Source organism: Diadema antillarum, unplaced genomic scaffold (assembly GCF_040938485.1).
Source record: "Diadema antillarum isolate AM-2024a unplaced genomic scaffold, OU_Dant_1.0 seq00001055_RagTag, whole genome shotgun sequence".
Lineage (NCBI taxonomy): Eukaryota > Metazoa > Echinodermata > Echinoidea > Diadematoida > Diadematidae > Diadema > Diadema antillarum.
In genome coordinates, this window is record NW_027271883.1 from 391,984 (window position 1) to 418,884 (window position 26,901).

General features: G+C 37.5%; 1 protein-coding gene across 1 annotated transcript; it reads right to left on the reverse strand.

Annotated features, from left to right (window-relative positions):
- Window positions 1-1,698: 1,698 nt before the first annotated feature.
- On the reverse strand, window positions 1,699-26,901 carry LOC139743176 (uncharacterized). The gene is made up of 9 exons (XM_071653683.1): window positions 26,769-26,901; window positions 16,999-17,050; window positions 15,335-15,374; window positions 8,020-8,121; window positions 6,761-6,943; window positions 5,880-6,092; window positions 4,772-4,815; window positions 4,021-4,093; window positions 1,699-3,158 (listed from the first exon to the last, which is right to left on the reverse strand). The coding sequence occupies exons 2-9, from the start codon at window positions 17,025-17,027 to the stop codon at window positions 3,141-3,143; spliced, it is 702 nt and encodes a 233-aa protein (XP_071509784.1). The 5' UTR covers window positions 17,028-17,050; window positions 26,769-26,901; the 3' UTR covers window positions 1,699-3,140.

The window sequence follows — 26,901 nt, forward strand, 5'->3', positions numbered from 1 at the left end:
ATATCCAAAGTTTATTTGATGAAAATCGGTTTTGAAATGGCTGAGACATCCAAAAACAAGGTGAAACAAAGAGATCCTAATACAGTTGGGGCATGTCGCCTTTTATCATTATCACTTTTTTGGATATCTCAGCCATTTCAAAACCAATTTTCATCAAATAAGCGTTGAATCCTTCTTAAAATTACATGCTCTTTCATATTTCATAAGAGGTTTCTCATTATCTCACTTAGAAATGTTCAAAACATGAATCCCTTACCTCAACCAGTACTGTACAGTCCCTTTAACCAGTCGCCTCCGAAATAGTGTGGTTGGCCTAATATAGTTGGCTAATACAAGACATACCCAATGCCCCGTAGGCAACTGGTTATAAAAACACCTCGCAATGAGTGAACAACAAATATACTGAATTTACTTTTGTACCGATTTGATGAAGGATAAGAACTCCGACTCCATTCAATGCACGGAAAAAGAGCGTTGAGATGGGAATAGGTGTATTATCTCTTTAGCAGGCAAGATGAAGTGTTCACCTTTGGGTTAACCACAGCCTAATAGGTTCAAGAAGCTTAGCTGAAGTCTTATTAATGCCAGAGTACGTGGATTTCTGAGTGTAATTTTCTAAATAAATACCGGTATTGATTAGCTGCGTTCATTTCACGGACATTCAGTGTACATAAACATAATGCGCACTGCCACATACTGTATTGACCATGCGTGACCTCTAAGACAAACGAAGATACTTTCTTCAAGAAAAAAAAATGACACATGATGAGGGCGGTTGTGCACTTTCTGCAGTGCGAGGTCTGGAGTCCGGATGCCCAGAGGATGCTTAATGCTTTGTACGAAATGTTTTTCACCCGGAATGTCCCCCTGGACCCGGGTATATAAATCGACACTAAGCAATATTAGGGTAATGATAATTATTTAATCAAGACTTCCCAGCAGAGCAATGTCCAATGAGGGTATACATCCTGTGAGTTAGACTATAACGGTATCGTGATGCTCCATTTGATCAAGTGTACATCAAGAAAATTTGCTTTCAGGTTTGATGAACAGGGTTTGAAAACATTTGACAAATTTGCCAGGCCACTAGTACTTTCAGGTGTACTGGCTAGCAAGCCCTAGTTAAACAAGCAAAACAACTTGATCATCTAACAAGTTAAGCCTTGAGACATGGTTTTGTGCTGGGCACTAAAAAATGGAGGTTTCCTGACGTGAAAGTCTGCAGGTGTTAGCTTATCATGTTAAAGTATTTCAGTCTTTATACATCAGAAACCACTATCTTTTGAAAATGAAAATATAAAGAAATAAATAGAGCGAAATAAAAGCCACAAAAATGTTCACGTTTTTTTAAAGTTCACTCTACATAACCCTAAGTGATCAAAATAAATTGAAAAATAAAAGTTCACTGTCGCTCTCTCCTAATCTTTAGCATGGTTGATCACTGAAATAGTATCGAGTCACAGTTTCAAACGATTCCACTAGATACATATTAACTTCCACCGTTCCCCGCCAACAGCTTATGGTACAAAAATGTAATTATAATATACAAATATACTTGGCCTTGAGAGTTTCTTGTTAAAACTATGGGCAGAGGTGACTCCAAACTAGTACTATTCACTGAGGGGCGCAGCCCCGAAGTGAATAGTACTAGTTTGGAGTCACCGAGGCCCATAGTTTTAACAAGAAACTCGAAACTAGGCAAAGTATATTTGTTTTATATTTTGGATCAAAAATTTGAATAAAAAGTGAAAATCATTTTATATAGGCCCTAGGTTTAGCCGCACTGCGGCAGCAGCGCAGCGCCTGCAGTACGCAACAGTGCGAAAGATCGGAAATTGAAAAACGTAGGAGCCGTGGCACCGCCAGAGTTGCCCGTCGCATGTATCCAAGCGCTCGTATGGCCGCTGCAAACCTGAACACTAGAGTTCGGGACCGGACGCGGACGGGTACACTTGATTGTAACTATGAAAAGAAGGGTGATTGTGACATCATTTTGCAAATAGTATACTATTTGCAAAATGTCGTCATAAAAGTGACGTCATTTTGCAAATAGTACTTCATGGAGTGTCAAACACACCAACACTCTGAAATAGTTCAAAATACCTATAATCACGTGAAGCTCTTTTAACCAATCAATGGAAGACAAATTTTTGATCCAAAATATAATAATATGTATCCTTTGCACTAACAGTCAACAATAGCTTTTTTTTCCATGTCACAGTTTTCTTTCGGTTCCTCTTTAACCTAAGCACATTACTGAAAACACACCTTATTCAGTCGTCACAGTGCTCTACACATAACATAAAATGGACAGAATTTTATCCCTGTTATAATAGTAGCAGCATGCTAAGAAAGTGGAATAGCAGGACTACAAATAAATCAACAACAAAAAAAGATGGTATCGTAGAATTAGCTGTACATTTCCATAAATGAATAATATTAACATAACATTTACAGGAGTATCGTAGTAAACAAAGAGATGCCTAACTTGAAGCAAGATTATATACATTGATGCCAAAAGCTCATTACTCTGGGCTCGGGTCAGGACTTCACGTTCCTCGACACAGACGAAATTTCAAATATTTTCGTGTAGCTCAGTATTTATTTGTAATTTGATCACCCGTAAAATGTGCCCCACAGAGAACGAAATTGTGAGGTATTTTTACCCCAGAGAGTTTGGCATAAAGACAGAGTATCATAGTACCATTGTGCTCTTCTTGATGGCCGCAACAAAATCAACTAGATTAATTAAAATGAAAACTAATAATACTAACTAGATAACTATGACAATCTCGATAAAATGCTTCGTATTAATAACAATATAAATCAATAATATAATCATGCTACACTATTATTAACAACATAGAATAATCCTATCAATCAAGTTTGTTGTCTTTGTGTTAGTTATAAGCGGAGCAATGACGATGACAAATTATTGCCTGAAATCGGTCGGTGCCGGCCCTAAAAAACTTTGGGCTGCTAAGTGACAGCTTTCATCACAGTTGAGACATTTTCATCTTTCTCATTTAGCAGACGACAACAACTCATTAGTATCCATGCTATAGCTGCAGACGACAAGTGGCCAATGATCAGTCGATACGGTATCAGTCCAGACATGACGTCACGGGGGTGGGCGGGTTTTAGTCGGCAGCAGCCTCCTGTGAGAGAAAAAAAAACGAGAAGATCGAGGTGACTTCGTTTGTTTAATAAATTGTTGACTAGCATGTCACTTTACTCTCTTGGTGGAGCTGAGAGGAGTATTGCATCAAAATGCAACCAATATAAGCAGGTAAACAACATTGAAGTCAGGTAGGCCTATCAGCCAATCAGAACACAGTATTTAAAGATTTTAATGATATGTTTGGTTTTCTGACTCATGTTTGATCTCATCTTTTATGCAACAGAGTCCACAGCTCTTTAAAATCAACAATGCGCATAACATGTGTAGCACTAATTTTGCTAGGTATACAATGCTATCGTTTGAACTACCGTAACGGTATAAAATTTCGATAGTTAGGGAGTACGAATGGTTGACGTCTGTGGTTTATCATCGCCGGACATTTTTGTTGTTGTTGGGGTTTTTTTTTCTTACCCTGAGTCTAAGAATGATCATATACATACTATTCAAATTCATGTAAACTTCGTTAAAGAATGACGGAAGTTTGTGAAGCTTACAGATAATATTTCAGCAAGGCATATAGGCCTACTCTTTGCACGTCTTGCATGGAAACCGGCGACGCATTACACTTATTTCCTCCAGCGTCTCCACATGGGTTTGACCAGTCATTTATATACCCTGTAAACCATATATTCTAACTAATGATTAAACACCTGACTCAATCCGACGTCACAATGGTGTGCGTTTTATTATAACGAAGAACTTTGTGTCAAGAAGAGACTGATTTTTTTAAATATTTTTTTTTTCAATTTACAAAATCAAACAGGAATTGTTAAAAGAAAAACAGAAACAATATCAAAAATCCTTATATTCTGAGGACTTGACACATTTCGTAATCTTACTTGTTCCGCCACATCACCAAATGGGATGGCTATTTTTCCAATCTTTCCGTCAGCATGCCCTGTGGCTTTCAACCTGATAGAAAAAACATAAGGATAAAAATTCATACAATAGCAGTTTCTAGCATATAACAGAAATTACAGTGATAATCAAAGGAATTAGAGTTCTGAACACCCATTACCCAAACAAACACATTCTCAAAGCAGTATATGCCATTCACCTGAAAGTTAAACGCATACATTTCGTATTCAATCAAAGCTATTATAATGGGATTATTTATATATATATATATATATATATATATATATATATATATATATATCATACATATAAAATGTACATTAAAATAACCACATATGGGTGTGTGTGTGTGTGTGTGTGTGTGTGTTTGTGTGTAATATGTTTGCATGCACGTATATGTGTCTGTATCATTCCTATGCCCCAAAGTATCATAAGGAAGAACAACATTCTATGAAATTTTGTGTTGAATTATTGATCTAATAAACTACGTAAAAATCTATCCATGTTTCACAGATTCAATCACAAGTGCAGTGTAGGAGCAGCTTTCCAGGCAATATGTAGGAATATAATCATATATTATATATGTATGCACAAATGCTTTTTTTCATAACTTTCTTAAACGAAAAGATTAACATCTGATGCAGTTGACATCGATTCGTTAACGAAGGATCGGTGAAATATTTCTGTACATATGGGATGAGAACACTGAATCAAATCCCTATCATTGCTTACTTGGCATTCTGCAGAGCGGCAATGCGTGTAGTCAGCTCATTGATCTGCAATGGAAATCATTATTCGAAAAAAAAAACGATTATACAAAAGTTGGGGGTTTTTTGAGCTTGCTTCCAAAAGGCGCTAGATGGATTTAGCGCCTTTAGGAAGCAAGCTCTTTAAATACAAGTGAACTTATTTTGGTTAGAATTAATGTGTGACTTTACATTGTCGTGGATGGATGTTGTAAATACAACACTGAATGATTTGTGTGGAAACATATTCAATAAAATGGAATGAAAAGTTTTGTTGAGATATCACGTTTGTCCATTGCTATATAATAATTTTCATCTTAATTCACGCTTTCAATAATGGAGGTGGAAGTTAAGTCACGCTTCCCACAATGTTAATCTTGCAAAGTTATTAACTTTTATCATAAATTACCTGAACTACATGAATTACCTATGATGACGCCCAATTAAACGTCAAAGACCTGTAAAGGGTCATTCAAAGGAATGCGATCCAATTCTGAGCCTTGGAAGTTCCATATGATGTATCAACGGAGTGGTCAATTTATGCAATCTGGATTAAATTTGTTATACTTTTATTTCCAATGATCATTGAGTTGAGACTTGAAGGCGTTAACTGATGTTGCCTCGACAGCCTCCGCACATAGGCTATTCTAAGTATTTACTACTCTCTGGCTGAAAGAGTATAATCTCCTACCAGTTCGACACCTTCCCTTATATAACTTAAACTTATGACCACGTGTAACTTGATCAGAAAAGAGAGGAATCAAAATCTTCCATATCATGCAAAATTTTGAACACTTCAATCATACCTGGACGGTCACATCCATAAAGAAACACCACTTAAATCCTCTTTTTCTGCAGAAATATGGGAAATCATTTCACTGACTTGGTTTTAGGACCGATAAATGGTCAGAGAGCGATATAACAGTAGTTAACAAGATGAGTGTGGTGTAAACAAGAAAAAATACGCACGTTTTGGTGATTTAATTGCTAGACGTGACATTTTATATTGACAGTCAATGCCTTGTAATTTCTGGTGGTTATATTCTGTTGTGGTATCTGCAACTTATTGCTTGGAACCTTTGAAATTTGCTTACGTCATATTTCTGCCTCTTCTCCTTCTCCTGGAGATCGAAGAGGCTGCCGAAGGCTTTGAGGATCTTGGCGTGCAAGTCGCGGGCGATCTCGCGCATGGCGTCGTCCGAGGTCATCGCGTCGGGGTCGAGGGCTGGCGCCCTCTTCGCCAGCGTCTCTTCCTTCTCTCGGGCGAGCTCCTCGGTCGTCATGCGGGCAAATCGAACACGCTCGTCCTGCGGAGAGAGACAGTCAGTGAATTAATCATTGTCCTTCGTCATCTTAAAAGTTCAAATAAATTAACACCCAGGCTGCCGAACAAATACTTTTTACTCATAATAGTATTGTATTCATTACATTTGGCACGTTTGTTGAGCCGCTTTTGTCTCTTGTGATAAATCATCTTACACATTTAACACGGACGAATCGAATGCATTCGTCATCAGGAATTCACTAAATAGAAGTGTTGATATTTTTGCTAAATTCATTGATCAAACTTTATGCTCTGAACATTGTATTCATCTTGCCAGTTTCTCATGTTCTCCCAATTCTTCTTCAGTGTCTGACGCAGAGGCAGCGGAACAGTTTTTTTTTTCAGGATGGAGGGAGACGGGGGGGGGGGGGGTGTCAGATGTCAACAAGATCAATGGTATTCCTTAACCCCCCCCCCCCCCATCCCCACCCCCTTCCCCGTATGGAAGAATCTGAGGATGTAACTTTCGGAAAGTCGTGGGTGTTGTGATTTTTGTGTTGTTGTTGTCGAGATTTTTTACGATTTACTTTTTTTTAAATCCAATTTTCTTTCCCAATACCCCAAAACATGGGGGGGGGGGGGATGGGACTGCAGTGCCCCTAAACCCTTTAGTTCCGCTTACCCTGACTGTGAAGTGTTCAAAAATCAAACCTGCATGACATTCTTATAGGCGTTGGGGTTCTGCATGGCGCGGCGTCTCTCCTCGCGTTCCTTCTTCTTCTGTTCTGCCATTTCTTTCAGCCGCTTGTTCTCTTCCTGCTGCCGCTTGCGGCGCTCTTCTTCGTGCCTCGTGATTCTTTCGAGCCACAACTTCTGTTCTTCTCGCCTTTCAGCCTTTAACGTGGAAACAAAGAATGCACTGGAATTTATACTCGAAGAGAGAACGTTTATTTACGTACATGATATAAGAACAATGAGAGCGTCATCTGGCCATCTTAAAAAAAAAAAGTGTTTTGTACACGCATGGAGCACGGTCCACCACTCCCGAAAAATGCCGGACTCTAGGTAATAGTCTTCAGTCGTCTGTGATGCTGTAAATTACAAGAATACCCTCATGATGTGCAAGTAAGACTGATACACCCCCTCCCCGTCGGATTGATACATTAGACTTCAGTAAAACAAACAAACAAACAAACAAACAAAAACAAACAAACAAACAAATGAACAAACAAACAAATAAAGAAAGAAAAACCCCTTACGTTAGCTCATTTAAATTTGTCTTTTTTTTGAAAAGGAAAGGGATGGAAGTTCAATCATATATTTCATATTTTGCTAAAACTTCCTTGTACAGAGGTTAATGTTGCAATGACGTCCCGCGTACAACAGTCGCTCTCGGGATATTTCGAATATGTACGAGGAAACAATTGAAGAACAAAAAAATTGTTCGTGTCGATTATCGATATAGTTTACGTTACATTACGTAAAATGTTTATCAGAGTGCAATTTTCGTATTTATTCGTCTAATGCAATTCAATAATTCTTTCATTTCCATCAAAAAATGCATGATACAAAGCGGTAAATGTGTCAATTTGAATTTCATCCAGCTGAAATGGACAGTGCATTTAACACAATAGAAATATATGCATGAATATGAATAGTTTGTTTGCAAAAACCGATAAGTCCATATTTGTCAAATGGAGGTATTTGCGATTAAAGGTCAAGAAAAATAAAGATAACAATAAGAAAATTTTTGCTTCTTTTGACCATAACTTAAAAAATATACCATTATATGTAGTGACCAATATATAATTTAAAAGGTATTATTTTGAACTTTATGACAGAGATCGCACTTCAAAATCTTCAAAAATGGACTTATCAGTTTTTGCAAGCAAACCCTTCATATATTTATTCGTGTAATTAACATTACCGACACGTAAAACTCGAAGAAGAAACAATTTTACACAACTCACCCGTTTTTTCCTCAGAGCGGCAATTTCTTCGTCATACTTCTCGATGACTTTGCGAACTATGATGAGAGCTTGGACCACCTCGGCCTTAAACTCCTGCTTCTTCTAATGGGGCGTGGTCACACGGATATAACACAAAAAACACATATGGAAAACAACATCAACTGGTACGAGGAATGGTCACACGTTAGCAATTACCGTGTCATGCACTCAAAACGGTCAGAAAGGTTTCCATGGTGACGCAAAGTAGCAAGCAACACGGTACATTCTGTCTTAAATTTCCTTTTCTGTCCGTCTCTGTCAGTCCTTACACTTCAATATTACTGTTAACGAGTTAATTCTGTTTAAAATGACTACGTTGCAACATCTCTTGAGATTACAAAAGCTTATCTTGAAGACGGCCAGTGAAATCCTCTCTATAGTGGACATTGCCGCTAAAACAAAAAGACAAGAATCAGCCATCATCTCTATTATACGCATAAGATTGTGATAAGGTTCAGGTTGATGATAAATGACGGAGGGTAATCAATACAACTTTGATTTGTCAAGACTTCGTTTACTGTTCTGATATGCCTGAGTTATCATCAAGAAATCAAAGTCGTGGTTTTAATGTATATCATTTTAGACATTTCTTTTGTCAAACAGATATTGTTTTTGAAAAAGAACAAAGGTGACTTTTCACCTTTAGATTAATCCACCTTTTGCCGCTGTTGTCAGGCGTGTTTTGTTTACACATTATTCTTGTGAAAGAGGAAGATGGTACCATTGTCCGTCTTTTTTGTTGATCATATAGTCTTACTTACTGTAAACATGTTCAACTCACATTCATTATAAAGTGCATGCTTGATTAATGCCTTATCATAGTCACTTTTCTCATACATCATGTACATTGAGGAGATTGTTTGGGATACAGAGAGTCGGACTTGCAAACTTCATTGGTCGATTAGTATTAAAAAAATGTAAGGGAAGTTCTTAAGCACGTCTTAATGATGTAATGAATATTACTATATTGTAATTAAAAATAAGCGGAAGTAGATTTTGATTTGATATTTCGAGACTGCAAATGGCCTACCTTTAATCTGATTTAAGTACGCATTGCAATATCGCAGTATGACACACAATTTTCAGAATTGATTCCTGCAAAAGATATGTTAACGAGACAAAGCAAAAACTTGCGGTGCATTTTCAAAAGTGAAATGCTTTCAATTATTTGAACTATCATAACAAATATATAAGGTTTTCAAATGAATACGAGGTCACTACCTTTTAATGATAATTGCTTCACTGAAATAATTACCCTATGAAATAATAATGAAACAGTTTACAGACACCCAACATTTGAATTTCTGCTTCTAAAAGATTATCATCATATTTATAGAAAGCATCAGTGTTAAGGTGTAAATAATTTAGTGATAAAAGATAAAGTTTGATTGGGAAACGGTTTGGAAATTTGTATTAGATACACACGTAAAAAGTCCATTATGCTATCAGACCATGCAGGGGCAGGTGACGATAATATATATGTCTTGGAAGGAGCTACTTTGCTTCCTGAGGCATTTGGAAGAGAGGAGAGAAGAATATTCAGGCAGTTTATGATGAATGTTTGATTTAAGAAAAATCTTTTTAAACAAAATTCACTGAGTGTTTGAGTATTTCATCAACCTAGTGAATAAGCGACATAATCTATATCGCAGATGAATTGATATTGATTTACCAGCTATCCGATATCACAGTCTTTTTATGAGCTAAATCTTGTTTCTGTTCTTAAGGAATGTGAAGGTGAGTGTCATTATACAACTAACTGCATGTACAGTGTTTCTTTAAGAACTTTAATCACATATTTTGTTGCGTTAACGATTGGAATAGAGGTCCAGTAAAGATAAGTGTCTTGCGACGAAGTGTCTATAATTATGTATCTGTGTACCTGTGTATGTATGTTATGAGTATTGTAATTCAATGTATAGCTCTTGTCACACGAATTCTAAATTATGAGCTCACAGGGCTTTAAATAGCCAACTCCTCTGTATTTGCAAACAAAGGTATAAAGCAAAGAAATACAAAACAAAACTATAGATGCTTTGCAAAGAGGGTAACCAACTTTATGTCTTACAGGAGAGGTTTATGTAAATCCCAATCGCGCTCAAGCTCTCGTCTTTTATAACTCTGATTGTCCAAACTATAAATGACATTACTTAACAATAACGACGGCGAACGACACGACAGGATATTTGTTGAGGTGTGAGTTTTTTTTTTCAGTTTGTCTCCCTCTACAAATTAAATTGGTTAAGATCGCAACAGCTAATCTAAGAATTTACAGACATGTCGGGGAATGAAAAGGAACCAGTGGGACTCGAACCTGTCATCTACTGCTTTCCGGGCTGTCCCTGATTGCCGGCAGTGACACAATTAACATAGAACAAATACCCAAGCTCCGAAATTCCGACATTATTAAGTTAAGAAGTCCAAGGCGGACAAGGCGTATATTTTCCGACGTGTTTGTTAATCTACAGATCAGTATTTGCGATCTTAACACATTTAATTTGTAGAGGGAAACAAGTTGAAGAGACTCACCCCTGAACCTCCACCCCTCTGAATAATATCTTTCTTTCAAAATATTTGTCTTCTTCCACAATATTGCAATATCACGATACATAATGCTCTCATTCATCGGTCATTTACTATTTTAAGGACAAACATACAGAGCTGCCCGGAGGGATTTCAAAATTTCCTCTCAGAAATGGAATGTTTGCGCTACTTGCACCGTAATGATTAAGAAAGTTTGTTATACACAACAGAGAGAGAGAGAGAGTTCACCATTAATGCGCTTTGAATCACCTTATGATGGAAAAGTAGCTACATAAATTGTATTGTGCTTTTCAGGTATAATGGTCTATAACCGCTTTATGATAAATGGTGGCAAAATTATGTAGAATGAGAGTGGAAAAAGCACACAATGATATACTCTTCACTGCAAATCGAATTGATCTTCACACAATTTATATGAGTAGAAAAAAAATGGTTATGCAAACCTCCATCCACAAATAACATTGAATTATGCAAACGTAATTCCCTGATTTGAAAATATTTATCTATTCCAACATAATGATTATATCGTCCGACAATTCTGAATTGTGCGATGAGGCTTAATATTCAAGGATCATATCAGTTATATCATCTTCACCAGGTTACAAACGAAGACTGGAATGACTTTTCTGTTGGTTCTGCCTCTCTTTTTCCAGTCGCACTTAATCTTTCTTTTCAGTTACATTCAATGCCTGGATAGGAGGGAAAGCACGATGGCTACAGTATTTCGTTTCCTTTTTGCATTGAGCTAACATTTGGCAAGATTAATCACTCTGGAAAGATAATTGCTCTGCACGAAAAACACGATAGCCAAACGTCTAGACGGGAGATTTTTCATGCTAGATTTTCTTCGGTAGCAGCAAAAATGGGGAAAAAAAGATGTTGGCAACTGTACCACTTTGTTCACGAACAAGAGCTTGTGCTGAAACGTAGGGATTCTGTTAGCGGGTTAGTTTTCATTTTGACTTAAGTTTCGGGTCATCGGTTTGAAATAAAACCTCAAAGCGCTTTGTTGTGCATCTTTGTTCAGAAGTAAAATGTCTGCCCATTAACACACACTGCGCCCACAGTGCTTGAAGCGAGGCATGAAAAATCAGTCAGAAATCTTAACAGCACAGTCTTAACTAAAGGATTTTCATGAACTATGGGCATTATTATCCGTTTTGCTATCGCTAGCATATTCAGGCAGCGAAATCTCAATTGTTTGATCAAAATGATAAGAATTTTACGCTATTCTGTTTTTGGGAAAAATAATTGGACACTAAATGCTTGAAATGCAAGGGCTAGTGTGCTACTGAAAACCTCTCTGCCTGATAAAGTCGTTTTCTGGAAGACCTATCTAATTTTCGTCTTTATCTTTGTTGTTTTTGTTTCTGCTGAGGGATATAATATCAGCAAGAATTTCATCACTTGAATTTATGTAAAAAGACTGATATCTGGCAACTACTAAATCCAGCAAAATCCAAGATTGATTTATTGGGTAAGAATGTAGAGTCAATGAAAGTTCGCAGGTAAATTTGGTTCTCTAGATCCATATTGAAAGCACAAAAACGTTAAAAGGGGGTGAGGGGAAGAGCAGCCTTAATCCTCAGAAGGAAGGAAATAGGGCGGGCGTCTTACCCAAGATGCCAAGCGCCAATCCATGGCTGGATTCGAACCACGAACCTCTTCTAAGTCACAAGACAAGACCTAACCCGCATAACTGTCACACGTCCACTGTAAGACATATATGTTGAACGATACGTGTTCCGTTAATCGCTCTCGTTTGCACATGAGCAAAGTTCCCTCTTACAATGCCCTTTGATTTTCTTGCAAACTCTAAGCCAGTGCTTTTGACATAATTCCATTTGACAAAAAAGGCGACATGCTTGTTTTTCTTTTTTGCGTGTGCTGGCAGGAAATGATGTATTCTTTGATGTGTTACAAACGAAATCAAAATCGTTGTCAATGCGAGTCAGCCGGTTTCTTTCAGCCCGTGAGGAACAATGGAAATGTGTGCATTTTTTTTTTTGGTGCCAAATTAGTGCATCTGATGAATTGGAATCGTGACAGGAGAATGCAGGTCAGTGACGTTGTTGTACAAACTGTGGATGGACACTAAACGGAGGTAGGTCTGATGATAATGAATGATAATGATAATAATAGTAATAATAATAATAATAATGATAATGATAATGATAATAATAATGATAATGATAACAATAATAATAATGATAATGATAATAATAATAATAATGATAATAATTCTAATAATAATGATAATGTAAATAATAACAATAATAACAATAATAATGATGCTCCTTCATGCTCAGGGTGGCCTCTTCATTGTAAACGCTGCTTTCTTAGAGGGTTCAGTCATTAATATTGCCCAATCACCGTGAGGACGTACCCATTTCTACACCTGGGTCATTACAAGAGGGATTCTGTCAGCAAAACGTTATGTCCAAGTATGACTAAACCTGGTGGGATTCGAACCCCAGACCTTCTAATTACAAATCTAGAGCCTTATTCACTCAACCATGGTGCGTCCATGGTTGAGTGAATAAGGCAAATTCATGATCACTCGCCGGACTGACGAAGTCCAGCGAGGATGAGACAGGGAGAAACAAGGAGAGTTGTTCAGCTCTTAAAGTCGTATATCCTTTTTGAAGAAAACTGTCTCACAACATCGTGTATGTAATCTTAAGAAAATACAAGCCTGAGTTATGAAAAGTGAAATGAAAACCTAACCCTATGTCACTCAAGAAAATGAACCCCTTTCTTTCTTTATTTTTTTCACTGTGAATAACGGTTGGATTTTTTTTTTCGGGGCCCGAATAAATTCATTGGAAATCTATATTATTATTTTTTTCCTCCACCACTTTTATTATTCTGAGGAAAGGTTAGGTACCTCTACATCAAACCTGTTTATAACAGGAATCTTATTTTCAGGGTTGCGAAAGGCGCACACGAACGTTTAATGTCTATTGTGGGGACTTCAAATACCCACCATAAAGTTTAATTTATTTTAGAGAAGGTACACAACGACACTAATATTAATTTTAAAAATCACTAGAAACTATTTAGCGTTGCCAGTTTCTCCACTGGTATTGCATCTGTCCGAAAGAAAAGACACCTTCAGCATTTATGGTGGGTATAGATTTACATCCTCTAAGACCTTTGTCCTTTAAGAGCTAGCATGCGGATGTTCAGTTCATTTACCTCCCTGGGTAAATACTGGATGATGCATATGATGATGAATTGGTTTGTTGAGAATTTCTTAATTCCATTGTTTATATATACCCTTGATTTTTGCACTTCGTATAATAAACTTACGTTATGTGTATTATAAAGTTCAGTAGCGCAAAGGGGAGCTCAGAGAATACATGCCGAAAAGAGAAAAGAAAAGAAGAGTAAGAATCGGAAGGGCCGTCTCTGTTGTTCTCGTTTTTAGTTGCGATATTTTGTCATTTATTTCCCGATAGAGATCTGGGCAAAGTCAGTGGAGCTATAAAGGTAGGCCTATGTAGTGACTAGGATAACTTTTCATCACAATCTGCAACCTGTTTCTAAGTGATACCAGTGGTATTTTGAGGAGGGGTTTGCGAGACGGTTAACATTTCTCTTAACCAGTGTTAACTACCAGGCAAAGAAAAAAAAATGGTCGGGGGGGGGGTGGGGGAAGTGGTGAGCGGAAGGGGTGGGGCCGTGGTTGAAACAATACGACATGAAGATGATGTTTAACATGCAGATGATGTTGGAATAAATGACGACATGCTCAATGATCGTCCTGGCATGCAGGCAAGCAGGCGAATCAATACCATCCAGCAAAGCAATGAAGCTCCTGCAAAAAGAACAACAAAATGCCATTGATCATGCGTGCAAAAACTTGTTCCGATCTCAGATATCTTAGGTAGATATGAAGTTTGAATATGCAGTGGAATCAGGCAGTGTTTGCTATCTCCTCGTTCGTCCACTTTCAGAATTATGATATTATTTAAAACGTTTCGCTTCTGGGTCATGATATGAATAAATGAAGGTTATTGTTGTGCGAGCTGCAAATTATACTCATAATCACTCTATGTGTACACAAAATCAAGCATATGGATAAAAATCAGACATTGCAGCCGATGGAACTGAGCTAACCAGACCTTGAAATTATAACATTTTGGGAAAGTTACTCAATTCCAGACTTTGCGAAAAGATAGTAATCAGGAAATTAAAAGATGTGAGAAATGTGGTCACAAAAAACGATAGATTAATGGAGAAAGCCACTACGCCATAATGAAAGCACTTTGAAAAGGCGGTTACGATTTTATGCGTTACACTAAAAATGATAGAGAACAAGGAAACGCCATATTTGCATAATCAAAAGGGCCATTTTCAAAGATCACACTATACCTCAGGCGTTCAAATAAAACCATGTATTACTTTTGTTGTTGTTGTTGTGGTTGTGAGTCCGAAATTTAATTTTGCCTCTATACAAAGTCACGACAATGTTCTGGTCATTTAAATTAGGAAACTTCAATCCTTTCTTGATATAAAGGCACGAAGTGAAGAACAGTCTTAATGGAGGTTATCAACTTTTTGGTTTAGTGAACAAGTTGTTCCAATAGGGTAACTTCCCTTACAAAAAAACTTTACAGGTACCTTTTACGTTACAGCTATAATACACGATGATGAAAGAACTAAAATTGGTGGCAAGATGGTGGCCAGAAATAAGAATTGAAATAAAAATGGAATCATGTTGAGGTACCTTTGCATCCTCTGCTGCCTTCTCCTCTTCTGTCAGGGTACTAATCAAAGATATTAGAGTAGAGGAAGATAGGAAGGGGCGTGATAATAATGGTAAGCACTGTTTGGGCACCCGTCCCGCTTCATCATGAATATTCATTAGGCAGTAAGATACTGTACTAGTAAGTGCCCAGAACGCTGGATAGGTGCAATAGAATGTAAAAACATATCGCCGGGAAAAGTAAAAGTCTCGAAAAATTGCATCAACGGGAAATGTAAAAACGTCTCGCCGGGAGATGGAAAAATGTTCAGTTTTGCCGGGAAATGTAAAAATCATGTATTTCCAAGGTATAACGGATACATGTAGATGATGAATATTCATGATGAAGTGGGATGGGTGCCCCAACAGTGCTTACCGATGATAATGGAAACCAAACAAAGTGGCTACCTTACATGACGATACGAAAGAGAGCTAAGTACAAACTCAGTACATCTAGAAAAATCCTTCATTTCCAGAGGTAGTGCAATTTTTATTAGCTCAGAAATATCTTAAAATTATAGTCGTTACTTTTTTTTCCATTAAGGGGATTACATGTATTTTGAAGAACGAGATTTTAAAGTAATGAGGATTATTTCGTGAAGGAAACAAAATTGGCAACAACATGATCTAAAAACAATTAATCAAGAGACTTGGATAGAGATGACTAAATTCATGTCCAGGGGGGACTCGGCCTCTCACATTTTTGCATACTTCATAGGAATAGATTGAAAAAAAAAATGTGGTTGAGATAAACTACGCACCCTCACTTTTAAAAACACGGCGCCGGCCCTTTCATGCCTTATGTGTATACATACATTGAAAGGCCAAAGCTGGATTTCTCCGCTAGGAAACTAGTAAGCACATTATGTTTGAGACGAATCTTATCATTTTCTGCTATTTCATGTTATCTTCTTGAAAGTCATCATCATGTTAAGATTTTTTTTTGTATTTTTTTTTACATGGTGGTGTAAGTGCAGGGGAGAAATAGATTTGCGATAAAACCATCTTCTATCCACTCAATTACTATGCTATAGCTACTTTTCGATTCACTCGATAGTCTTTGTAAAGTGGCCTTGCCGAATAATCATACACGACTGAAAAAAGTAAAAAAAACAAACAAAACAAAAAACAATCTATCTATACATAACGACACTGTATTTTGGTAGTGGACAACACTCGAAATGAAAATTTGGATCTGCTATGTTAGAAAACGAAAATTTCTAGACTCTCATTTCTATTTCAGGTTTCTTACTATACAGTGTTATAATATCGTACTCCGGCGCAAGTAAATTGTGCAAATTTCCATTATAATAGTCTCGCTTCCCGTAAGGACGTTCAAAGACTTCGCGAAAAATTACACCCGCAGCCTGTCTAATTCTGCTTATGCTTGTCAAAACAAGAAGAAGTAGAATATTTTGAAGCTGATGAAAAAGAAGAAAAAAACGCAGGAAGATAAAAAGATGAGATAGAAAAATAACCAGAAGAAGAAAAAGAAGTAAAAAGAGGACGAGAAAAAAAAAAGAAACACAAGATGTTGAACGAATGGTTAACCCTCTGAGTCTCACAATAATTTCCTGTCCATAGGTTTGTGTGTAAAATGTGCTCACATTTGACTACTTGGCAAAGAAAGGATTAATGATACTCACTGCTCCCCCTCGGCCTCAAAGTCCGCCATGACTGTCTCGCAGGAACGACAACCTGGGCGGGAAAAAAAAAAGAAAGACCAAAGGTTCTGACCGTTTTGTGGCTCACTGGAAATGACCATAGACTGTCAATCGCGGTGCATGCAGCACCCAGGAATCAGACGACCCCGAGTCATACAGCCCACGAGTTATACAGCCTACGAGTCGTACAAATCATAAGTTTGATACCGTGAGTTTGAGACCATGAGTTCGACACTAAGTAAACAAGGCCCATGAGACTGTGCAATGTCAAACTCGTGCAATATCATGGGCTGTTTTTACCTGATGTCGAACTCATGGACTGTATGACTCAATAATGATATTATGGACCTTTTTTTTTCAATGTCGGTATGACTCGTGGGTGTCGGTCTCGTGCATGGGAGACCGACACTAGTTCGAATTCACGTATTCTATTTACACATGACACTTAATCCTATATTACCCCATGTTAGCTCATTACTATTTCAGTGCTTTTAAGCGGTTGTCACTTAAACTAAAAATCCAAATAATGATTTAAAAAAATGATAATAATAGTTATGACTGGGTTTATGATAACCAGTAATTTCGCTATACTTTTCAGGTTCATGTCAGTTTGGTAACCACGTTGATATTTCACCCCCAAAGGAGATGATAAATGAAATATAATTTGATACAGACTACAGAATGACATGAAATTGATATCATATGATTGAATCAGACAATTCAAGTTTCCAAAGAAAGCAAATCAGCCTGTACGCATCAGATCAATGAAGAGAACAGAACACTCTTTTTATAAAGGTTTACCCAGAACACGAAATAACAGGATGTCATTACACTGGTTTTAAAAACAGAAGGAAGTACTGACTGATTTGCAGCTATTGTAGCCCAAAAGGTGCAAAATGAAGATTGAACTGTGGTTTAAAGCAATACGTTAATCAACAGAATCTAAAACGAGTTTGGGGGTAATTGAATTGGGACCTTGGAAATAATCCGCTTTATTTTGGAATCGCATTCACAAACCCCAAATATGATCGGGACGCGGATTGTGCAGATACTAGCAGCGTCGAAGTATATGTTAGTTCTGCTTACGATCAGGTTACGTGGATTTCATCTATATCCAGATTTACTTTCGTCTCAAGCCATATGAAATCATTTGACCCCTCAGCTCGTTATGAGCAGTAAGCATCGCGAGGACGGTGCGCTCCTGCATGCCCTCGCCTCTCCCCGCCTGCGTCACCTACTAGTATCCCCACGGGGAACGACGTGATGTGATGTATGAGCGCCACATGGGAGCGAGCTAGCGGCGATGAGCACGTGTTTGGGTTGCTGCGTTAGACGCGCATCACCTAATTAGGGTGGGCGGGCGAGCTTCAAGCTGGGAGGGAGAGGTCTTTGCGCAGTTCAGTCTGGTACGATCTCGCCGTCTCACTGCGGGATGGTTATGGTACGGTGTTAATAAACATTCTTCCAAATTATCTTTGATCAACTGCACTCAACATTAGTGCCATTGTTCCGGTTTACCTTTAACTTTGTAAACAGAAATAGATATCTAAATATTCGTAATATATCTGTTGTTTCACCATTAAGCCCTCATCGCTCTCTCTGCATATAATCATTTTTAGGGGTTAGTTGGCAGTCGAGTTGTTACTCCGTCTTTGATGCTTACGTGACTGAGAATAGGCAAACATCGCTATAGCCATTAACCTTTCCCTAAGATCAAAACGCTGACCATGAATCGGAAAATCGTGTGTCTGTGTTCCTAACTTGTATAAAACCTGCTTTTGCTTGCTGGATATAGTTGCAAACTTCAGTCCAATTCTCGTATGAACTGACTCTGATGTATCTAGCGTCTTTGAATTATAAGATAGCCGCTACCGCAAGACCTATTTAGGAGCACGAAAAAACCCCCAATAATAATGCTACCCGGGCGTACGACCTTTTGTCGCACTGGTAGGGGGGGGGGGGGGGAGGGCAGGGTAGGCCCTACAATATATGCCTCTCGGTTGAAAAAAAAAATGTTTCACAAGCGGCCCTGAAATGCATGTAAAACATGGCCAGTTATATTTTTAGTAGTCTCACATGTTACCTCCGCAGTAAGCATGGGGGATGTTTATATGCAATGGCATAATATGAATGAACACCGCACTGTCTGCCAGTGTTTATGCGTGTAAGCACGTATCATGCACATCGCGTGCCGCTATGTGTGCTGCGTATAAACAGAGCATCGATCTTTTAATACACTTACGCCACTTCGATGCACCCCTTCGGCAATAGATCGCCGCTTGAGGAGCGGTCACACACACACACACACACACACACACACACACACACACACACACACACACACAGATGAAATTATCTACGTGTTTAGAAAGGCTATACAGTCAGAGATCAGTAATACTCTTCTTTGAAAAAAGAAAAAAAAACCAGAATTTAAAGATGACACAAAATAATGAAGCCTTATTTCTCTCTCCACTGAAAAGTTACATAGAGGAACGGATTCCTCAGATATAATATTACTTGATAATAAACGATGCATTGGCGCCAATTGCACATGGCGCCATTGGCATTGGTTGACGACGCCATTGGTTTACTGCATCAAACATTAGAAATCGAACAGAGAAGTGACAGGCGCCACATGCATGATCTAAACACGGTTAAATAGCCTGTTGTACATAATGCGCAACAAATAAAGTAATCGCATCAGGGGCTGTATGCCGCTCGAATTTATGCATTTACAACATTTAAATGTTTCTTTCGCCTATGGTTGATTTTATTAACCCAAGTTGATAACCAGAACGGTGCTACCTGGAGTAATAATGATGATTACTATCAAAGATAGTATGAATTGGCGATGACATTTTACGCGGTAAAAGGACGTATGATTACAACAATACGGAAACATTGCAGGATATCATAAAAGGATTCTCATTAGTGAAGCAAACAACAACAACAACAACAACAACAACAACAACAAAGGAAAACCAAACAACAAGGGAACTCGACTATCTGTTCAGATATGGCGTCTTTTAATTCAACTTCCGTTTGGGAAGGAAGTATCTCCCAAATTATTTACTATTTGCACTTGAAACAAAAGCTCGGCATTACTGCTTCTTCTAAGATGTGAGTTAGGGATAGAAACAACCAGTGTAAAAACGCTCATCAGTTGAATCAATGTTAAGTATTGCTTATTGCACAAAATGTGAACAATAGTTATAACACAATTGCTTCTAGAATAAACCATCTACAGTTGTGGGTTATTGAGAAAGACTAGTGATATCTCCCCTTATTGTAAGCTTTATTCCGAATTTTTACATGGGAGGATGTTTTGTGATACAACTGACCCACATAAATCCATCCAATGTGATAACTCAACTGTTTAAAATCATTAGCTGTTTCCAGTGGTAAGCAATACCTTAAACACAAGCACATTATATATTAGACTGCAAATGGCAGAAGAGTTCCTGACTTATCTTTTTTATAAAGCATTGATTGACTTTCGAATATTGTTGCTTCTCTAGCATTATCATCTATCTATCTATCTATCTATGATTATATGATTATATATATATATATATATATATATATATATATATATATATATATATATATATATATATATTACCATGTATACAAAATGTAAGTATAAAAAGGCCGATACATCCGATGACGTGGCTTTTGAGCACTTTCCCTTTTGCCTTGCTCTTGTGAGCTCAAGGGAGATCAAGTGCGTTTAAGTGTCACGTCTATCAAGAGTATAAGAAATATCCTTCTGGTATATTAATAGAAAGTGCAATGCGGTCTAGTCTCTAATGACTATACTCCGGAAAAGCCATAACCACCGCGACAGTCTTACGTCAGTCGGTGGGATGGAAGCCTCGTCGATAAGGATGCCTCAAAACAGGTTAGTTGATGTTCGAAGGTTGGGGTATTAAGGAAAGGAGGAACTATTAAAGTGATGGAGTGGTATCCGCAAAATTATTTTAAGGGGTGCGTGGTCGCTATTTTTGGTGCATAGACGTATAGGTAAGACGGTCAATGATGACTGGTGATCGTCTTTCTACACGTAACACTAACGCCAATGCAATCCACAGTGTGATGGCATTACAATAATCATTCTTAAATGGCATAGTTATCATGCCATCATAGAATATATTCATCATTACTAATTTTCATGCTTACAATATCAGCGCACTTTTTTTTTTCTGACGGCAAGTAAGATCTTTGAGATTGAAACGTAATGGCCTGAAATGAGAGGAAAGGTTAAACTCTATTTCGAATTTTAGTTGCCCCGATTGGGCCACCAAAAAATAAGCTCTTTGAACATTTGGTGGCCCGACATCAATTTTGTTGTCCGCGAGCAACCACTAATGTCAAGCCCTGGTTAATAAAGAGTATACACGCCCTAGCGTTTCTATCATTATGCCCTTACACTGTAGTTTTACTGTTATCTGAGAATATCGTCAAGGAGATCATTATTTTCATTCTTAAATTATTTGACCTTGACGGATATTAAGTATTTTTTTTTCAGCATGTAATCAGCTAGAAATATTGCGAACATGTGACCACATGCAGTTGATTCAATTTCTAGGTGTGTATCCTTCGGTCAGTGACTCTAAAAAATTGTAACGATAAGGTGAAATGAGCTTAAGGAGGGAACAAAAAACAACAAACCTTCACAAAACTAGTTAGGTAAAGCAACAATGGAAGTTAATGAGAAGAAGTATGATATAAAGACAGATGGTAAAAACTATATCAATGAAACATAGATTGAGAGCTTGTTTGAAAATCATATTAAGATCAAGATCAGAGAGAGAGAGAGAGAGAGAGAGAGAGAGGGTACAAAAGAAACGAATTTATCAACAAAGATGATGGAATCGATTGATTTTGATTCGATAGAGTGAGTTTGGGTTTTAATGCATTTATGAAGTTTGATTGTGTTCATTTTGGAGACTCTCCACCACTGAGCGCTCTCTGTAATACAGTTGAGGAGATGACTGGTGTCAGGGGCAAGGATGCCGGTATAGTGTCTTGAAACTGAGATGTGAGGGAGAAGCGAGTAGGATCGAATATCTAAAGGTGGGATTCTAGACACGTTGGAATGTGAAATGAGGGAGTCCTACATCAGTATGTATAACGTTTACGATGTCGGGCAAGGGCATAACTTACTATACATTCATACACTCGTTCACACACCCGTATACGCATCAGCATATTTACACAAAATACGAAGTAGATTTAGGATTTGGCTAACAAAAACATAAAACTCTTTCTACAGTCACGTGGTATAAAAAAAAAGGTATACTTGCAATTCGCAAAAGACCAAAAGGGAGAAAAAAAAAATGGGTGGGAATTGCTGTAGGTACAAGAATGGAAAACTCATTAGGCATACGAATATATCTGTAGGAGATAGATAGACAGACAGATAGATAGAGAAAGAGAGAGAGAGAGAGAGAGAGAGAGAGAAAGAGAGTGGTTACCATGTTGAGGACCAACATATATGGAAAATAAGAAGCTGTTAATGGTACATTAGGTGCTGATAAAGTTTATTTCTTTATACCTATTTATCTATGAGCATTTCTGCAGCTGTAATTATCATACCAATAAATATCATATATCCAATAACAAATATAGAATACCAAATGAAGGCCAGGACAGGAAATGTGCTATATTCATTTACCCGCCCGTACGCATTCGTCAACGATTATTTGCCTTGACATGATGCTATAGTAGCAAAACGTAACATTGTTTCATTTCATTCACTTTATGATATAAAATCTCCCTTCCAACGCCCTGACAGGATTTCATCCACAGCTGTTAGCCTTGTCAACTTCTCAGTCACAGGGAAATATCTTCCTTGTTATTCTAGAGATTAGATTTATTCTGAAATAGCGATCGTATTTTACTTTCATGTGCTGCGCCTATAACTAGTATACTTCAATTTCAATTCAATTTCAATTTCAATTTCAATTTTATTTCCATTTTCATTGAATAAAAAAAAAATATATACAATACATTTACAGAACAAATTTATAACAATTTCAAAGAAAACGTACAAATGGTCACGAGTAACAACAGAATTTCGTTTCTAAGGTATATACCTAATACAAAGATTAGAATGGAAATGGAGGGTCCCACTTAAAAAGCAAAGCTTGTAGGGTATGGGACCCTCAAAAAATACGTACACAAGGTCAAAGAAACCAATGTCAACTGACATGAAATTAACTTAGGAAGGGGAAAAAAAGAAGAAGAAAAAAAAAACAAAAAAAGGGGGAAATAAGACTATGGTACAACACGCGCCATCGTGGACACAAGCATACTGTACTTCATGATTAAAATGCAATAACAAAACAATACAACGCTCCCTGGTTTGAAATTGCGATTGATTGGGTGCATATGCCGGTATGAATGCATAGGAACGGATATAAGAAAAAAGAGAAAGAGAATAGACTCACTGTTACTGGTACAATAAAACTTCGTTTAATAGCTATCCTTTTGACAATCTGAAGTGATGCAGTGATAAACTGATAGCAGGTTATCTTCATGTAGCTGGTCATTCTATTCCAATCTGAACTGAGTTAAATTGAAATCATGATTTGCTGTACGTGGCCGCTATGGAAGCAAAGAATACATGACGGCGAGCAACCACGGAAACCCCAATCCAAAATCCACCCAAAATCCACGGAAACCCAAATCCAAAATCCACCCCCAAAATGAATAAACTTCAAAAGAAAAAGAAAGATATTTCCTACAGAATGATACATAAATGAAAAAAATCGGATAAGGAATAAGAGAGATATGACATATGAAGTTTCACACTTCTTGACCAGTCCTTGAGTATCCAAATGAGCGAGTTGAGGATGTCATACCCTCACAATTTTTCATGTATGTTATACATAAAATTGGGAAAAATGATTATTCTCAGCAAATACAAGTAAAGGCATGTTCCCATACCAAGATATATCAGAGTTAACATTAGTTCTTTTTAATTTCGGGTAATGTTTAGACAAGTTTTATATCTATGCAGCTAAAATATGCGATTTATGTTATTTCTGTATATAAAATGATAAAGAAATTGTGAGAGTATACATGACATCATCAATTTTCTAATTTAAATATTCATAAGGATCTTCCGACAAAAATATGAAAAAAAGTTGAAAAAAGTTCAAAATGTCATATCTTCTGTATTTCTTATCCGATTTTTGTCACTATTTGTATCGTTCTGTAGGAAAAAATAATTTCTTTTTCTTTTGAAATTCATTCCTTTTTTTGTGGTTCATTTCCTCTTTAAGCCCCCTCCGACTGACAATGCTTTATAGGAAATAAGGAAAAGGTACCTTGCCTTACGACACACTTGCTGCTGCCAGGAGTATTGTTAGGTATTGTTTACTATTGGGAGCTGCCACTGATTTAAGAAAGGAAACGTTTGAGTTACCACATTTGATGCATATATGTGTATAGTGCAGTTGCATCACAAAACATCCTATCATGTAAACATTTTGCAATGAATTGATAAAGCCTAAAATGTCAGGAGATATCACTATATTTCTCAATACACCATAACTCCAGGGCCCCGTTGCTAGAAACTTTGCGTTTAAACGCAACTTGCAACTGATTGTCACTGGCCAATCAAAATCATTGTTGCATGCATGTCTTCTTAATAGGGCAGACCCTGAGCCAATCAGAATGGTTGATTCAAAATTAGCAATTATGTGCAATTGATTGCAACTTTCTTGCAACGGGGCCCAGACGGTCCATTTTACAAACAATTTTATTATAACTATTGTTCACATTTTGTATAATTAACAAAACTTAACATTGATTATACCGATTAACATTTTTATATTGGTTGTTTCTATCCCTAAATCACATTCAAGAACTATACTTTGAAGCACTAACGTTGGGTTTTTGTTTCATCTGCAAATGGTAAATAATGCCCTTAAGACATTGTACATATTACTTCGATTTACTTCCTTTCTGCAATCTTCTTCAGGGTGCAGGATCTTAAAATTGCCTGTGGTCATGATTTTTTTTCCAACTGATGCTGAACTGGGAAGATGTGAACTTACGGGGCGGGGGGGGGGGGGGGGGGGAGTACCAGTGCTCTTGGTCTAATATCGTTTTATGTTACCTTTTTTTTTGAGGTTTCAGCATTGCAGCGTGTCGTAATAGTATCATGATGTTTGTTTGCTTGATTGTTTTTATTTTCCATATTCCATGTTTCAACAAATAAACTATAAACATAAGAGAAAATTGTATGGGTGAAATTGTCGAATACACTAAGACAGTTGCGCATGTGAAATATGAGGAATCTACATAGAAGAATTGCTCGTAGGGTGTAGATTTCCAGATGCTGATATGAGATGAATTCTTACTTGAAATTTACAATAACAAATTGATGATTGAAAGGAATGACTATCTATGAATGTGTTGTGTTTAGACGAGGTGTGTTGTGTTTAGTTGTACTGACTTGAACTGTGTCACCTTGTATATCAAACAGGATGTTAGGTTCTCACATTTGTGATAAAGACTTAGTATGTTTTTCGAACAACATTTAACCCATTCCTGCATTTTCCAACTGAGGCTTGATGTAAGTTGCGTTCTTGTAGTACGATTCTTATGAAGACGCACAGGCGTCCCGTTTCAGAATTTCTTGTCTATACCTTCTCTTTTGCACACTAAATTATGACAATTCATACATACACACACACACACATACACACACGCACGCGACACACACGCACGCACACACACACATACACACACAAATCTTGGGACTAAATTCGTTTAAAGGAAAGATAAATCTTCTATCCATAACATGCTTTAAATGTTGACAACCAACTCCAGGGCTGCCAACTCTCACTCATTGAGAGTGAGACTCACTCATTTTCGTCCTTTCTCACTCTAAAACTTATTTTCATTTGCATGCATTTCTATTGATCTCACTCATTTTCACTCCTAAATTATAGCATTGGCCTATGGGAGTCTCACTCTCAACTAGTTTCCAATGTTGGCAGCCCTGCAACTCTTCTCTTCGAGTCCATGTATTATGAAGAGATACCTCATGACCGCGGTCAGTGAACCCCGACCAGATTGGTCGACTTAGAGATTTAAAAATAAAAAAATTACCCTTCATGCACACTTCCATCCATTCCTGTATGTATTTTTGAAAAGGGTTGTTCTTTTGCTCCCCTCCCCAAACACAATGACTGCATCGAACAAAGATAGAATAAGAAGTTTTCTTGTGGCGTGAAACGTGTGCTCAGTAGGCAACATTGTATCTGACAATACATGCGAGAGAGGATATCTTGCATTCTAAAAAGTTTATATCATTGATGATTCCTGGATAAAGCAAAAATTTGATCTTTCTTCCTCACGAAGAATTTTATCGGCAAATACATTTAGGTTTCTCACTTTAACTAGTATTGCATCGTTTTTCCGATAAGTGACGGACATGGTAATCAAGACTCTTCCCTACAAACGACAATTTCTTCCTAACAATCGCATGCGACATCCTTCAACGCTTGCTATTTCGCTGATTTCTATTTTTTAAATGATTTTCCCTAAAACAGGCTAATACTGAACTTTATTTCTATTCCAAATGATACACTTCATTGCTCATGCTGAGCTGAGCATTCATTAACACTGTATAAAAAACGCTCAAAGCAAACTGCTCACTCCTGCACAGGGAGTTTTTCTTAGGAGAGAAACATGTGGACAAAATAATATGGTTATGGTAGGAAGGAGGTACTTACGGACAGGGAGGTAAGCTCGCTATGATGATATAGGTCGTCCGAGTTGAACGCAAGGCTTGTATTCGTGGAGAGCAAAACCCTTCCCCGCACTCTGACACCGAGCTACATCCTGGCCTGCCTGCTCTGTCCGTAT

Excerpts from the sequence above, each read along its gene's own strand:
- LOC139743176 (XM_071653683.1), bottom strand. The coding sequence starts at position 17,027 with ATGGCGGACTTTGAGGCCGAGGGGGAGCA. Across the intron at positions 6,944-8,019 it reads CCGCTCTGAGGAAAAAACGG|GCTGAAAGGCGAGAAGAACA; the intron begins GTGAGTTGTGTA and ends TCCACGTTAAAG. Across the intron at positions 4,816-5,879 it reads AGAAGAGGCAGAAATATGAC|ATCAATGAGCTGACTACACG; the intron begins GTAAGCAAATTT and ends TTTCCATTGCAG.